General features: G+C 41.5%; 1 protein-coding gene across 1 annotated transcript in view; it reads right to left on the bottom strand.

The window, feature by feature from the left end:
* Positions 1–13264, bottom strand: part of LOC107558464 (LIM domain-containing protein 1-like) — a 23088-nt gene extending 9824 nt beyond the window's left edge. The window contains exons 1-3 of the mRNA XM_016242127.1: positions 13163–13264; positions 12544–12656; positions 2912–3018 (exon numbers count right to left, since the gene is read on the bottom strand). Coding sequence (XP_016097613.1) covers positions 2912–3018; positions 12544–12656; positions 13163–13264 — 322 coding nt within the window. The remainder of the gene's footprint in view (positions 1–2911; positions 3019–12543; positions 12657–13162) is intronic.
* Positions 13265–17225: the final 3961 nt, after the last annotated feature.

Here is a 17225-nt window from a genome sequence, read left to right as displayed (position 1 = left end):
ATATATATATATATATATATATATATATATATGCTTGCAATTCTTTGACAAAGTTTGTGTTCTGTAACAATATATAGACATGTTATTACTTTGAATCTGAAACATTAATATTATTTTAATGTTAACAAGCACTCTGTCTCTCAGTAAATGTCTGTAGTAGAGAGCAGATTGTGTTTGAATCACATTCATACTGCTCTTGCCCTGTCCTGAAAATGTATGGCCTGGGGCATCTAATTTTGTCACTGTAAAAATATCTGCAGCTCTCTGTCATCAACAACAGAACCAGAAGCCTTCTACAAGACAAACTTCAACAGCCATCAACAGCCGAGTCTGCTGTCATTTCTCATACACTGAGAATGAGCCATGATTTGAGAAAGGTTTGTGAGCTGCAGATATGAGCTTTACTGTGTGTGTGTAATGGTGGGAATCCAGTCCTAAATAAGGGCGAGGAGACGGGACATCTCAGGCACGCAGCACACTGAAAACACAATCACAGTCACTGCAGCAATACCAGGAAAACCTTTGTAACGTCAAAACTGCTTTTTTACAGTGTACAAAATAAGTGTCATTCATTCGTTCAAGGAACTGGATTGTAAAGATCACGTTTCTTCTTATTTTAGCACAGGAAAAGCTAAATATAACCAGTGGTGTAAAAAGTATGTTAAAAATATACTTTCACGAGTTCGCCTTGCAGATAATAAAGCAAGAAGAATAGTATGCGTATTTGGCATGCTGTCCGGGGAGAGGGCTCCGAGCTCGGTATTTGCCCGAACACAGAGCGCCCCCCCCCAAAGATGCGATTAGTGCAGGACAGCAGCCAGAGTGGGGCTTGAAATCCCCCCAAACCTTGCAGAGGGTACTGCTGCAGCAGTGGGGAAATACAGATAAGGCTTCTGCGGGAGCAGACACTGCTGCGGCAATGGGAAAGAGAGATAAAGGCTCCTGCGGGAGCAGACACTGCTGTGGCAGTGGGGAAATACATATAAGACTCCTGCGGGAGCAGACACTGCTGTGGCAGTGTGGAAATACATATAAGGCTCCTGCGGGAGCAGACACTGCTGCGCCAGTGGAAAAGAGAGATAAAGGCTCCTGTGGGAGCAGTCACTGCTGCGGCAGCGGGGAAATACAGATAAGGCTCCTGCGGGAGTAGACACTGCTGCGGCAGGGGGGAAATACAGATAAGGCTCCTGCGGGAGTAGACACTGCTGCGGCAGGGGGGAAATACAGATAAGGCTCCTGCGGGAGTAGACACTGCTGCGGCAGGGGGGAAATACAGATAAGGCTCCTGCGGGAGCAGACACTGCGGTGGCAGTGGGGAAATACAGATAAGGCTTCTGCGGGAGCAGACACTGCTGAGGCAGTGGAAAAGAGAGATAAAGGCTCCTGTGGGAGCAGTCACTGCTGCGGCAGCGGGGAAATACAGATAAGGCTCCTGCGGGAGCAGACACTGCTGCGGCAGGGGGGAAATACAGATAAGGCTCCTCCGGGAGTAGACACTGCTGCGGTAGTGGGAAAGAGGGATAAAGGCTCCTGCGGGAGCAGACACTGCTGCGGCAGGGGGGAAATACAGATAAGGCTCCTCCGGGAGTAGACACTGCTGCGGTAGTGGGAAAGAGGGATAAAGGCTCCTGCGGGAGCAGACACTGCTGCGGCAGGGGGGAAATACAGATAAGGCTCCTCCGGGAGTAGACACTGCTGCGGTAGTGGGAAAGAGGGATAAAGGCTCCTGCGGGAGCAGACACTGCTGCGGCAGGGGGGAAATACAGATAAGGCTCCTCCGGGAGTAGACACTGCTGCGGTAGTGGGAAAGAGGGATAAAGGCTCCTGCGGGAGCAGACACTGCTGCGGCAGGGGGGAAATACAGATAAGGCTCCTCCGGGAGTAGACACTGCTGCGGTAGTGGGAAAGAGGGATAAAGGCTCCTGCGGGAGCAGACACTGCTGCGGCAGGGGGGAAATACAGATAAGGCTCCTCCGGGAGTAGACACTGCTGCGGTAGTGGGAAAGAGGGATAAAGGCTCCTGCGGGAGCAGACACTGCTGCGGCAGGGGGGAAATACAGATAAGGCTCCTCCGGGAGTAGACACTGCTGCGGTAGTGGGAAAGAGGGATAAAGGCTCCTGCGGGAGCAGACACTGCTGCGGCAGGGGGGAAATACAGATAAGGCTCCTCCGGGAGTAGACACTGCTGCGGTAGTGGGAAAGAGGGATAAAGGCTCCTGCGGGAGCAGACACTGCTGCGGCAGGGGGGAAATACAGATAAGGCTCCTCCGGGAGTAGACACTGCTGCGGTAGTGGGAAAGAGGGATAAAGGCTCCTGCGGGAGCAGACACTGCTGCGGCAGGGGGGAAATACAGATAAGGCTCCTCCGGGAGTAGACACTGCTGCGGTAGTGGGAAAGAGGGATAAAGGCTCCTGCGGGAGCAGACACTGCTGCGGCAGGGGGGAAATACAGATAAGGCTCCTCCGGGAGTAGACACTGCTGCGGTAGTGGGAAAGAGGGATAAAGGCTCCTGCGGGAGCAGACACTGCTGTGGCAGTGGGAAAGGGAGATAAAAGCTCCTGCAGACACTGCTATGGCAGTGGGGAAATGCAGATAAGGCTCCTGCGGGAGCAGACACTGCTGTGGCAGTGGGGAAATACAGATAAGGCTCCTGCGGGAAAAGCCTTTTTGGGCCGCTGTGGTTGCAGCTCCTATTCGGAATGAATGGCTGAAAAACAGATGTGAGGTGCTTTTGAAACCAGAAACAAGTGACGGGGCGGTTGGAGTCGCCTGTGAAAAGAGGGTCAGATGGGAGTTTGGTCTGTGATTTCCTGAGCTGATGGAAGGCTAGGAAGGCATGAAATGGGAGTATGGGTGATTGGAGTTTGAAAATGTAAATGAAGTTGCCTTTCTTTTTCTGGTCTGTCTTACTTTGCCTTATGTAGTAAGAGATAGTTTCATCATCCAGCACCGCTAGATTGGAAATAGTGGGGTGGATGTTTGGGTTGAAGCTGGATGTGATAGCAAGCTCAGAGCATCTGAGAAAACCGAAAAAAGCCAGGATGAACATGGCGTCAAGCGTGTGGGGGGTGTGGATGAAATGGTAACCTCTGCGGAGGGTGGAAATACATTTTGTCAGTATTTCTAAGGTTATAGGTTGCCTGGTGTCTGGGCGGGTGGGTTGAGCTCTTTGGATGCCTTTGATGAGTAGGGAGGTCTGAATTGACTATTTGAGGTGAGGGTGAACCGTATATGAGTTTGTGGAAAAATTGGATTCCACTTAGATATCCTTTAATGGAGCTGATCTGGAGGTTTTTGTTGATGTTGAGGTGAGAGATGAACGAAGTGATGGCGAGTAAGAAAAAATCGGGGAACAGCAGGTTGTATGCAGAGTGAAATGCTTTAAAGCATTTCCATGCTGTTAGATAAGAGTGGAGGGTCCGGTCCTGGGGGAGACGGCTTGCAGGATAGAATTGAGGGAGGCTTTGAGGAGAGGTTTCAGTGGATGGTTTACTGGAATATCAGCTCTGAATAAGGAGGTACTGGGGTTGGGAGTGGTTCTGCCTCTGGTGCCAACAGTCTAAACTTCTGGAAGGCAAAACGAAAGAGTCAGCTATTTGGTTTTTGGACCCGGGAATGTGCTTTGCAGTTATAATGAATTGGTTGCAAGTCGAGATCCAAATCAGGCATCTTAACAAAGGCATTTGAATGGGAACGGCTTTTTTTTGTTAATGCAGTGCACGGTAGCCTCGTTGACGCAGTGAATTATGATGCTGGTGGCAGACCACTCTTTACCCCACAGAAGGGCTATGATGACTAAAGGATATAGCTCGAATAGAGCTGAGGACGTTAGTGGCTGTGGTAAATCTAACAGCTGGGGGGGGGACGTAGATGCAAACCAGCAGCCTTTGTAAAATCCTCCGAAACCGACGGAGGGGGCGGCGTCAGTAAATAATTGGATATCGATGGGAGAAGAAATAAAGATGTTGTAAAAGAAAGATAGGCCGTTCTATTGTTTAAGAAAGGATATCCATAAGCTGAGCTCGTTGCAGCACGAGTCAGTTAGTGATATTCGATCCTCTAGTGCATGGGCGGAGGACGCAAGAGAGAGGAGAAGTGAGATAAAAGGGTGGCCCTGTGGATTAATGCGCTTTGAGAAATTTAAATGGATAGCAGCTCACGTTTGGAACAGCTTGGGTTGTCTAAGAGGGTGGAAGCAACCAGAATCATCCTGTTCACCCAATTTTTTCTTTGGGCAGAGAAGCCTGGAATTTTTGTGAATCTAAGTTGATACCTAAAAATTCGATGGAGGTGCTTGGGCGAGCACTGGAGAGCCAAACACTGCGGCTGCCGTCTGCGGCGCCATCTTAGTATCTTAGATGGCGCCATCTATCTAAAGAGTCAGCTATTTGGTTTTTGGACCCGGGAATGTGCTTTGCAGTTATAATGAATTGGTTGCAAGTCGAGATCCAAATCAGGCATCTTAACAAAGGCATTTGAATGGGAACGGCTTTTTTTTGTTAATGCAGTGCACGGTAGCCTCGTTGACGCAGTGAATTATGATGCTGGTGGCAGACCACTCTTTACCCCACAGAAGGGCTATGATGACTAAAGGATATAGCTCGAATAGAGCTGAGGACGTTAGTGGCTGTGGTAAATCTAACAGCTGGGGGGGGGACGTAGATGCAAACCAGCAGCCTTTGTAAAATCCTCCGAAACCGACGGAGGGGGCGGCGTCAGTAAATAATTGGATATCGATGGGAGAAGAAATAAAGATGTTGTAAAAGAAAGATAGGCCGTTCTATTGTTTAAGAAAGGATATCCATAAGCTGAGCTCGTTGCAGCACGAGTCAGTTAGTGATATTCAATCCTCTAGTGCATGGGCGGAGGACGCAAGAGAGAGGAGAAGTGAGATAAAAGGGTGGCCCTGTGGATTAATGCGCTTTGAGAAATTTAAATGGATAGCAGCTCACGTTTGGAACAGCTTGGGTTGTCTAAGAGGGTGGAAGCAACCAGAATCATCCTGTTCACCCAATTTTTTCTTTGGGCAGAGAAGCCTGGAATTTTTGTGAATCTAAGTTGATACCTAAAAATTCGATGGAGGTGCTTGGGCGAGAGGAATCCCAAGCTCTGCAAAAACCTTTTGGGTTGTCGAAAGATGTGTGGCTGGGATGGAGTCGGGAGGCGAGATGATTAAGAAATCATCTAAGAGATGGATCAGGTAAGGTATTGTGTAATTGTTGGAGAGGATCCAGCAGATTGCCTCTGACAACATGTTGAAAATTTTAGGGCTGCTTCTGCAGCCGAAAGTGATGCGGACGGAAAAGTAAAATGTATTATGCCAGCGGATGCCAAATAAATGCCAAAAATCTGTGTGAACGAGGGCATCACTTTAAAAGCAGAGGTGATGTCGACTTTGGCCAGCCAAGCGCCGTGACCCGTATCTTTGATCAGGGTAATGGCTTGGTCAATGTCATGATAGTGGAGAGAAAATTCTTCGAGCGGAATGAGGCTGTAAACACTTGGGAACAGGGAATTATGCAGGGATGAGGGATCGATTATGAGGTGTTTTTTACCTGAGAATTTCCTGGTAGCTACGCCGATGTGGCTAACACAGAAAAAATTTAAGTGAGAAACGGAAAAGGGGCCGATCATAAAGGTTTGCGTTGGTTTCTTTTTTAATTAGAAGATCGACTGTTTCGGGTTCGGCGAGAGAGGACTGGAGATTGGGGCAGATAAGGCTTTGGGAAGGGAGATTTTTGACACCTGGGTTAAAGCCGTGTGAGAGACCAGACAGTACATAATCAGTAAAATGAGAGTCAGGGTGATGAAACAATTTGGAAGACAATCGAGAAACATTTACAGGAGTCGATAAGTATTGTTTAGAATTTTTATTTGCAGCTTTTTGCACGGGGCATATCAAGCAGGCGTGGGTGCCGCCACAAAAACTGCACATGTGCATAAACCGGCAGCGTTGCCTTGTGCATCTGCCAGCATTAAAGCTGGCACAGACCTGGCTGTTGGAGGAAGAGGAGGGGTGGCGATAGGTGGAAGTGGGGGGTAATGGGTTGGTTGGGGTGTTTGGGTGGCACGGGACGTAGTTGGTGGTTTTGGGCTGGGATGGTTCGGGGCAAGGAGGGATGGACGGGTTGATGAAAGGGCAAACTATGGTGGAATGGGCCATGGATTGGCAGACCACGCACGAGATGTTACGGCAGACTAAAAATACTCTATTATGTAGGTCAGTGTCCAAAGCCCCCCAGTAAGGATACTGGTTCCATTGGGCCACTCGGATGGTGCATTTAGCAGAAACTAATTTGTGGTAAGTGTAAAAGTGAGAGCCTCCGTATGATCACGTGAGATAGTCGCTGAGCTTGCGTCTCCTGTGTGGAAAAACTACGCAAATGAGTTCTGTGTAACGGGTGAAATCGATTGTGAATTCGGCAAATTATAAGATACGTGATGCATTGTGTGCTGTGTTATTTAGGGTGACAGAGAATTTGCCACATGGCGATCTGCAGACGAAGGTGAAATTGGCAACAAAAGGGAAAAACGTTTACATCCGCACCTGACAAAATTTGTGTCCTGATGCTGCTGGCTACGGGGGGTGGTTCCAAGGTGAGAGCGTTCGGAGGGATGGGTAGGGGCATGGCAGAAGATAGAGAAAAGGAAGAGCAAGCATGCGAGAGGGGAGGAGGAAAAGTAGCCCCCGGAACCACTTGCGGAGGCATCCTCACGCTTGGGTCGGCACCGGGAGCGAATGCTGAACAAAAAGGGGGGAAGAGAGGGGAAATGGCGGGCGTCCGGGCCTGCACCATTAACGGAGGCAGCCTTGCGCTAGAGTTGGAAGGCCGGCGGCCCCGTTGTGCAGCCGTGGCCTCGGTTGTGGTGTCCTGCAGAGTGCTGGTGCTCTGGACGGCGACTGGAGAAGGAGTTGTCATCTCTGACATATGATTGTGATTGGATGTGCCAATGCTGAAAGACTAGAGAGAATGAAGTTAAGGCTGCTATGATTATTTATAGTGGTTCTCTCTCGTGGTGGTTGGATAGATGATGTAATTACTGATAGTGAATTGGCAGTGTTGATTATCTGCGTGTACTCCTCCCAAAATTTGTTAATAAAACATCACTTAGTGAAAATATGGATCCTGAGTGAAATTTTAATCAATTAAAAGTAATGAATAAAGTAACCCAAAATCAAAACAAGAGTGGAGATTCTCGTATAAACGTTTTCAATTATTTTAAGGCAAAGTGAAGGAATTGCATGAAATGTTTTGTCAGACAGACATGCACAGAAAGGTGTGTAGACCAGTATATACCACTGTCTATAACTGATGTTGACTTGTGGAGACACATACACCTTCTCTTAAACTCAAAGCTCATGCGAGATCTGTAAAAAGTGTATGTCTGTGAGAATGACATGGAGCCTGTGGAAGAGGAACATCAGAGGAGCAGGTGTTGAGTAAAACAGTGGTAAAACGCTGCTTGTCAGACAGTTAATTTGGCATTTGTTAATGTCAATGCTGATGTTTCAACTAGAGAGGCTTATTAGAAATACAACGAAGAATGCCACAAATTCAATATTTCTATGAAGAGTTAGAGTTAGGGTTTTGAAAAGAAATTTTGAAAAGATAAACTTCATTTAAATATATTTCAGCCTAAGCAATATAAAAATAAAAAAAATCTATGTAATATCAGAAAAATATCAGTCCAGCATGTTGATTAATACCAGTAGTCATGTCTTACATAGTCATGTAGATGGAAAGTGTGTAACTAATAAAACCAGTGTTATTATTTGCTCAATAAATATATATATCATATCATATCATATCATATCATATAATATCTAATTTTGTAATTTCTCTGTCTGGCCATCCTGCAGCTTGGCAGTGTTTGAAGAATGTGTACGACTGCGTGCGGTTCCAAATTTCCAAGAACCGGGTATTCGCTAAGACCAGGCGGCAACCTCTCGGTCTCTCGCTTGAAACCAACATGGAAGTGACTAAAACTGCAATTCATCGACTGACCGCTAGAGGCTGGCTCCAAAAGGGAGTCAGTCCCATAGACCTGCCATGTTAAAATGCCCAATTTTACAGCAGAAAAAATATATGTTTACAGCCTGGTACAAAAAGTTGTTTTGGTCTATATAGCTAATTTTGCCCTTCATGACAACTGTGAGGGGGGTTTCATTCCGTTTAAATGATATTAAGCCTTTAAGTTCTGCATAATTAAGGGCATGGCCACTGGAGTGACAGGTGGACTGCCGCTCTGCTCCAGAGTGTGAAACTCGCTAGACTGTGAAACTTAGAAAAATGGCTTTAAAGATTTGTATTTGTCCAGAAAAATTAATTATGGTTAGGACACTGGAAATCTGGCAATTGATTTTTACCACTTTTTTGAAGTTATTGTAGGTACTCTGCCTTTGCACTGTCTGCAAAAAGTGAGATGTCACGCCAAGGCAAAAGGCAGTAACTTACACATTATATACAATATTTGGGTGCTGATCACCATTTACAGAATAATTATAGTAACATCTATATAAAATCTAGTGATCATTGGCTAGGCTATAACATATAGTAATGTAATTGAATTTTTTTTCTGACTGTAACAACCAGACAAAAAGTTAAACGTGAGTGGATACCATTTTGCAACCAATTTATTTGCAATGTTCGCTAACATTGAAGGATGCAAGACATACTTAGCCTATTGTTTTTACATCGAACTGAATGAAAATAGCTTACCCTATAACAGTGGTTCCCAATCCTGGTCCTGGAGAACCCCCAACACTGCACATTTTAGATGTCTCCCTATTCAAACACACCTGATTCAACTCATCAGCTCATTAGTGAAGACTCCAAGACCTCAAATGTGAGTGTCAGAAAAGAAAGACACCAAAGACAGTGTTGGGGGTTCTCCAGGACCAGGATTGGGAACCACTGCCCTATAAGAACGACTTGTGGATTGATGTGAACGCCAGCAGGAATAATGCTCAGAATGATTGTGAATTAAACATCTCCGATGACGTTCATTGCCATGTTTTTTTTATCGAGTTACAAGAAAAGGTAGGAAACGGATTTAATTGCAAATAGTTACTGATTTTATGTGATACGCTGTCATGGCATTCGACGACTCATACGTGCAAAAAGTTTCCGTTGCTGCACTTAAATAGTTTTAAATCACATTAAAATGCGAACGCAGGAATTGTTAAGCAGAATCGAAATGCACGCGTCTTATCCATAGAAGTGGGCATAGAAGTGGGCAGCCCTAGACTGACAGCTCGCATCTGCATTATAAAAAAAATTATAATAAAAAAAACTTTAAAGATTATTTACCATGAATTATTGTTGCCAAGTCGTTTCTTGTTTACAGTGCCTTGTTATATGGAGCAGTTTGTTAGATCGCAATCTATCTAATTTGTTTGTCTAAAGAAATGCCGATCATATATGAAAGTACACAAGTTACACCGTAATTTAAACGCAGCAGACTTTAATGTACAGTAAAACAAAGGCAGAATACTGTATAACTCCAGGCTGGCGCAGTAATATTGACGAACGGCTAAACAAATGCAGAGCACCGTAACTTAATTTGAGTGGTCTAAAACAAAGTCAAAGAGTGGTAACTGATGATACTGTGTTCTGCCTTGGTTTCTCCTGGGCAACCAAGGTCATATATGTCGCATGATAAAGGAGGTCATATATGTCCCAAAATGATCAATAACTCATTTCAACCAAAAACGAAGTTATGGTGTTTTGTCTTTGCATGGCAGCACTGTTGTCACTATCCGCTTGTTTAGTAGTGATGTAAGAAGCGCTGTTTCCGCTCAAGTGAAGCACTCCCTTCACTTGAGAATACTACCTCAGCAGCCGTTTATGAGCACTGTTTATACATATTAAACATTTACGCTAACGTTTTCAAACTTACGGTGTACACTACAGTCTCCATGCTCACGGCGTCCCAAACACAAATCATTTGTATATTTATTTATATTTATATTTTCATTGTCTGGCTATCTGGGATTTCGGTATGGAGTTAAAGGTTAGGATTATACTTTTTTTTTTGGTAGTATTATATCACATTGTGAGTGTATATTAGCACCTTTTGTTGTTTTTCTCGTGGTATCTGATAGAGCGTTTGGACACGGAAGCTGTGACACGTGACGTCAGACTTAACAAGCGGATAGACAGGCGTGGTTTCAGCAGCCAGGCACCTCAGCTTCACCCATGTCTCGCCTTTTTGCCCATTTTCGATTATCCAAGATGGCGGCGGTCGGCTCCGCCCACTTTAGGCTTCAGAAATGCTCTTCTGAAACCTACGAGTGACGTCACGGACACTACGTCCATGTTTTTTTTTTACAGTCTATGGATAAGACGCGTGCATTTCGATTCTGCTTAACGATTCCTGCGTGTGCATTTTAATGTGATTTAAAACTATTTAAGTGCAGGAACGGAAAGAACTTGCACCTTGTTTGCATGCAGCGCACACATCTGAAGCGCGAGCGCGATCACAGGGAACAGAGAACAACGATCTCAATCTGTCTCCGTTCTCGAACCGTTCCGTGCATTTCCACTGTAGAAAAGGTTGTTCCGGGCCGAAACTGACTTTTCATATTTGTCGACCAATATGCAGAAAACTACATCAGTATATCATCATAAACACAGCCGTTTTTGTCTTACGTGAACGTTAACAGATGAGAAAGGAAACACACATGTACAGTATTTTTTAGATCTGCGTGCGTTCGGTGTTAAAGAGACAGGCATTTCCACTGTAGAAAAGGTTGTTCCGGGCCAGAACTGTGAGTGGTTGTTAAAGTTGGTGTTAAAGAATTGTGTTATAACCCCTACAAATACAACTCATTGTATACACTATAAACACTTTAAAGGAGACAGACATGTAGATGTTTGTGAAAGATGTTTTCTCTCTTTTGGAGGAATGATTATTTTTAAATCATACCCCATTTATTGCATCAAAATTTAATACTTTACTATATTTAAGGGTGGATAATTTTATCAGTTGTTTATTGCAACAATACATAACTACAATAACTTTGTCTAGTAATCTTATGAAAGTTTATAGCATGATTTGTGAAAATTTAACTATACTGAATGACATGGCATAGACTTCTTCATGGCTAGTTTTTGTATATTTCGTTTCATTCTGTAACCTACTTGTTCTACAGTGTTTACTAGTGTTAAATGCTACTGTTTTTCACAGCGTTGATAACGTTTATGACAGATAAACACATCATCAACGACACACGCCAGCACAGACGCTTGCACTCTCATCCAGAGCGAGCTACAACCTCACACTTTCACAGATTTCACTCTTATCAGGAGCGGTTTGAGTTAAAGGGGCGTGTTTGATATCAGCTCTGCTGAAGGGCTAGATTTGATGGGTGGAATCATGGGAGAAAACATGACAAAACACAGTAATTACAACATTCACAGGGAAACATTAACGTTATGTAATATTTGGCAAAATACGTGTATTTGAATTTAACATTTACTAACAAGAAACTGCCTTTTTCTACACACATTTATTTGACTTAAAATGGAGATTTAAAGTGGGAGAGTTGTTACAGACTACTACTGCAGGTTACAGAAGACTATTGAGGAATACAAAATCAGCGTTTTGTAAATGAGTTGAATGAAGAGCGCTGCTGTAGAAATCTGCCTTTGTGTTATATCTTTATTTATTTACACAGAGTGCGCACTAGAGCTTGTGTGTTCTTCATGTTCGCAAAACAAACACATACCCTTTGGTTTGCAGTTAAGATTGTTCATTACAAATAAAGATTAAATCGTTGAAGGCATGGTTGGTTGCAATCAGTTTAATCACCATCGTAAATTGATATGCTGTCTTCGTTGTAGTTCATACTCACTGAACTATGGTATTTGTGATAAACAGGATTGAGGACCCATCATAGTACAGAGACTGCATTAATTATGCACTTATCCATCCATTCTCGCTGTATTTAAACTAAGAAATGTAATTTCAGTCGATTTAAGTATGGTGTGCAACAGGGCTCAGTGTTAGGTCCTCTACTTTTCTCTTTGTATGTGTTTAACTAAGTCTGGAAACATGGCAGTAGTTAATTAGTTCATTATTATGTCAGTGTTATCCATCTTAATATTTCCTTGAGACCTAATGAAACCTCTGATGGCTGGAAATTTCCTTTGGTAACACTTTATTTTAAGGTGTCCTTGTTACACGTTACATGTACTTAATATTATAGTAACAATACATTATGCATAATTACATGCAAGTAACACTAAACCAAACCCTAATTCTAACCCCAACCATAGAGGAAGTACATGCAGTTAATTAATATTACTCAGTACTTAAAAAGGTATAATTACACTGTAACAAGGACAACTTAAAATAAAGTGTAACCTTTCCTTCTACTGAATTCTGATAAAACACACATTAATTACTGAAATAAAAACGGTTACGTCAGGTGATAAAGAATCAAAATTCAAACGTAGTTTCAAAAACTAGTCCCGTCTGAATAAGGCTTAAGACTATATTTATATATACTATATTCCCTAAGCAAAAATTTCTCCTGCCTGAAAGCGTCACCGTCGCTCTGGGTTGAGCTCTTGTGTTTCTGCTGCTTGAGCACATTGTGGACTCGCACCTTATAACTCTCAAACTCAGACAGTGTCGTTGCAAGATCAGCCTGCAATCAAAACCAACACAAGAGAGACAATTTGAAAAAATAACAACAACACATGAGCCACAGAAGCCGTATGAGCTGCTCTAATGAATAAAATTGTGTGATGTGTTTGCCCTGAGCTGGAAACTCAGAAGCATTTCCTCTCACTTCTGTTGTGCACAATTTATCAGGAGCCGCTGGGTGCAGCTATAATTGTGTTTGGTTAACAAGACTGCAGACTAGAAGATGGTGACGGAAATGGAAAATCTATAGTGTCCTGTGGAAAGCACGTCAGTGTCAGAGCTTCAATCTGTCTGTTGGAATGAACAGAAGGACACGATTATTCAGACTGAGCTGATAAGAGCTGGAGGTCCGCTGCTACTGCTCACTCATCAACTTCAGCTGATCCTGCAGCCGGTAACGCTCGGCTGTCAGCTCGCTGAACTGGATCTGAGACACACACACACACAACACACACAGTGAGCCACAACAGATACAGACACCCAGAACATCTTCACCACACATCCTACCTTCAGCTCCTCCAGCTGCTGCTGCTGGGCCTCCAGATCTCCTCTCAGAGCAGATTGTGTGAGATCACCTGCGCTGCTTCCTGAGGACAACATGCACTGCATCACTGTATGAACACACCACCAGCTCACAGCATTCCCTTGACCTTCTTAAACAAGAGCAAGGTGACACCTGACTAATGTTTTTGAACAGAAAGATTTATGTTTTTTAAAGAAGTCTCTTCTGCTCACCAAGCCTGCATTTATTTGATACAAAGTACAGCAAAAACCGTACAATTGCAATTACAATATTTTTACTATTTAAAATAACTGGTTTATATTTGAATATATTTTAAAATGTACTTTATTTCTGTGATCAAAGATGAATTTTTAGCATAATTACTTTAGCATAATTAATTTACATAATTAGTCTTCAGTGTCACATGATCCTTCAGAAATCATTCTAATATTCTGATTTGCTGCTCAAAAAAACATAATGATGTTGAAAACAGCAGAATACTTTTTTCAGGTTTCTTTGATGAATAGAAAGTTCAGAAGAACAATATTTATCTGAAATAGAATAACATTATAAATGTATTTATCATCACTTTTGATCAATTTAAAGCATCCTTAAGTAAAAGTATACATTTATATAACCCCCCCCTCAAAAAAATTTTTTGTATATATATATATATATATATATATCCTTCAGAAATCATTCTAATATTCTGATTTGCTGCTCAAAAAAACATAATGATGTTGAAAACAGCAGAATACTTTTTTCAGGTTTCTTTGATGAATAGAAAGTTCAGAAGAACAATATTTATCTGAAATAGAATAACATTATAAATGTATTTATCATCACTTTTGATCAATTTAAAGCATCCTTAAGTAAAAGTATACATTTATATAACCCCCCCCTCAAAAAAATTTTTTGTATATATATATATATATATATATAGATCTCTCCTTAGTACTTGTGGCTAGTAATGCTAAAGTGAAGTAGTTTTGCTTTTCTGTAGTTTTTCAATGGCTCTCGGTCATACCGACGACGACATTACCAGAGCAGTCGAAGGCTGTGCATTTATGGCATGGACGGAGCAGAAATGTAAGTGTCTAAAGCATACGCACAGTTCCATTGAATGATAAATGTGTTTTAACAATGTCGTTGAACCGAATGAATGAAGAAAACTGTTAAAATAACCACAGCATTAACAACAACCTTGAAATAAGAGCGTGAGGTTTATCTGATAATTAGATGCATGAAACTAGCGTTCATTGCTTTAGCTAACAGACATCAGCGCGTTTCTCTCAGAATCATCATTCGCCGATGGAGAGGAAAAGTAAAATACTATAGCATTTATGAAAATGAGATAAAGAAGTTTTCGCACTGAAAGAGAAGTGATCTCGCGCTCATAGAACTTAAAGGGATAGTTCACCAAAAAATGAGAATGTGATGTTTATCTGCTTACCCCCAGGGCATCCAAGATGTAGGTGACTTTGTTTCTTCAGTAGAACACAAGCGAAGAATTTTAACTCAAACAGTTGCAGTCTGTCAGTCATATAATGTAAGTGGATGGGAATCACGGCTTTGAGAGTAAAAAAACCATACACAAACAAAACCAAATTAAACCCTGCGGCTCGTGACGATACATTGATGTGTAAAGACACGAAACGATTGGTCTGTGCATGAAACTGAACAGTATTTATATAGTTTTTTTTACCTCAGACTTATAAGTGCATTACCGCCACCTATCTCTCAAGTGGACCATTGACACTCCTAATTGAGATTGTAGATAGAGTGTCAATGGTACATCTGAGAGATAGGTGGTGTTCAGTTTCTTGCACAGACCAATCGTTTCGTGTCTTTACACATCAATGTATCGTCACGAGCCGCAGGGTTTAATTTGGTTTTGTTTGTGTATGGTTTTTTTACTCTCAAAGCCGTGATTCCCATCCACTTACATTATATGACTGACAGACTGCAACTGTTTGAGTTAAAATTCTTCGCTTGTGTTCTACTGAAGAAACAAAGTCACCTACATCTTGGATGCCCTGGGGGTAAGCAGATAAACATCAACTTTTCATTTTTGGGTGAACTATCCCTTTAAGACATGCCAGGCTATATCTGCCACAAAAAGCAGAATGAACTGATGAAACGTTAAGATAATAAACACAATAAATAAAATTTATGAATGATGCCGTGCTAATTGACATATTTATTACAGTACAGAAACTATAAAGTATATTTTCTACCTAATGCTGTGCAGAAAATTTAAATAATTGTTTGTAGTATATAAAACAATCATAAAATTGCCATCAGGAAAAAAGTATAGATTACAAATGATTGATTATTGTCCAGCAGTGTATTTGATTTCTTATAGCAAATTCAAAGTAAAAGATAAAAAAATAATTCCTTGTAAAAAAAAATAAAAGAAACAAAATAAAATAATAATAAATACATACATTCATAAAATTGTATTTTACATTTCTGTCACTTCTGAAATGATGGCTATGCCCCTGGTGTGTCAATGTTAGCCTATACATAATACTTAATGCTCTTTTTTTAAATCTTGGTTTACATACATTTCTACATGCCAGAGCATCATTAAACTAGCATCTAACAATGAACAAAAGTGTTTTTTCTCTAACCTGTGGTTCTGTAACCATAAAGGCTGCTGTGTAATTTGCCCCGACATTTAAAGAATTTAGGGGAAGCATTTAAATAATCCTGTGAATGCACTTAAAGAATGCAGAATCAAATTGTTAATCTAATTTAATTGTGAATCGAATCGTTCTGAATTAGCAAAAATCGTTCTCGAATCAAATCGAAAACCTATGAATCGAATCGCTGTCTACCCAAAGATTCACAACCCTAATATATATATATATATATACACACACACACACACACACACATACACACACACATACTGACTCCAAGCTTTTGAATGGTAGAGCGTATGATGTTACAAAAGCTTTCTATCTCAGATAAATGCTGATTTTTAGATCTTTCTATTCATCAAAGAATGCTGAAAATATTTACTAAACTGTTTTAGATATTGGTAATAATCAGAAATGTTTCTTGAGCAGTAAATCAGCATATTAGAATGATTTCTGAAGATCATGTGACACTGAAGACTGGAGTAATGATGCTGAAAATACAGCTGCGCATCACAGAAATACATTACAGTTTAACAGATATTCACAGAGAAAACAGTTATTTTAAATAGTAAAATATTTCACAATTGTACTGTTTTTGCTGTACTTTGGATTAAATAAATACAGGCTTGGTGAGCAGAAGAGACTTCTTTAAAAAAAATACATTAAACTTAACTGGTAGTGAATATTCAGGGTATCCCGGCAGAGACTCACTTTTTGTTTTGCGTCTGCCAGATCTTTGTTGGTTTTGTCCAGCAGTTGTTCATCCTGGAGGCTTTGTCTTCCGTCTGATCCAGCAGCAGCTTCAGCGACTCTGAGAGAATCAGCACATAATGAGATTCATCAGCGTTTGATCCTGCATCGCTGGAGGCAGACTCTTTCACAGAGATTACAACATCAGCCATGCCGGCTGCAAACCCACAGACAAAACTCCTATCAGTACCGATCTCTGGGTTCAGACGCTCATTTGTGCAACTCTTAAACACATAACCTGCATCATACAGAGAACACAATACATCAATATGTTCTGCAGCAGACAATGAGCTGTATCAGAAACAAAGCTAGAAAATACTACTTTAAAGTGCTCGTCGTTACTTTAAATTAATTCATGAATTAAAAAAACGTTAAGGCTTCAATATCTCTGCTCCCAACCACTAGAATATGAAAATTACTTTACTTTTGATCACAAAGCAAAAAAAAGTATGTTCTTCATCATAATTTTAAAAGTATTCTCTCTTCCTCATTTGTCTCGTTTCAGAGCACAAATGTCTAAAGATTCTTAATAAATCAAGATACATTTACTTGAAGCAAAATAACAAAAGATAAGTCTTGTTTTCTCAGACTTGATTAGAGTTTTTCTCGATTGCTTAAACACATTTCTTGAAACTATGCCTCGTATTCTCAAAACAGTAAACACAAATCCATA

Source organism: Sinocyclocheilus grahami, unplaced genomic scaffold (assembly GCF_001515645.1).
Source record: "Sinocyclocheilus grahami isolate Dianchi unplaced genomic scaffold, SAMN03320097.WGS_v1.1 scaffold646.1, whole genome shotgun sequence".
Classification (NCBI taxonomy): Eukaryota; Metazoa; Chordata; class Actinopteri; order Cypriniformes; family Cyprinidae; genus Sinocyclocheilus; species Sinocyclocheilus grahami.
This window is presented reverse-complemented; position numbering and strand designations above follow the sequence as displayed.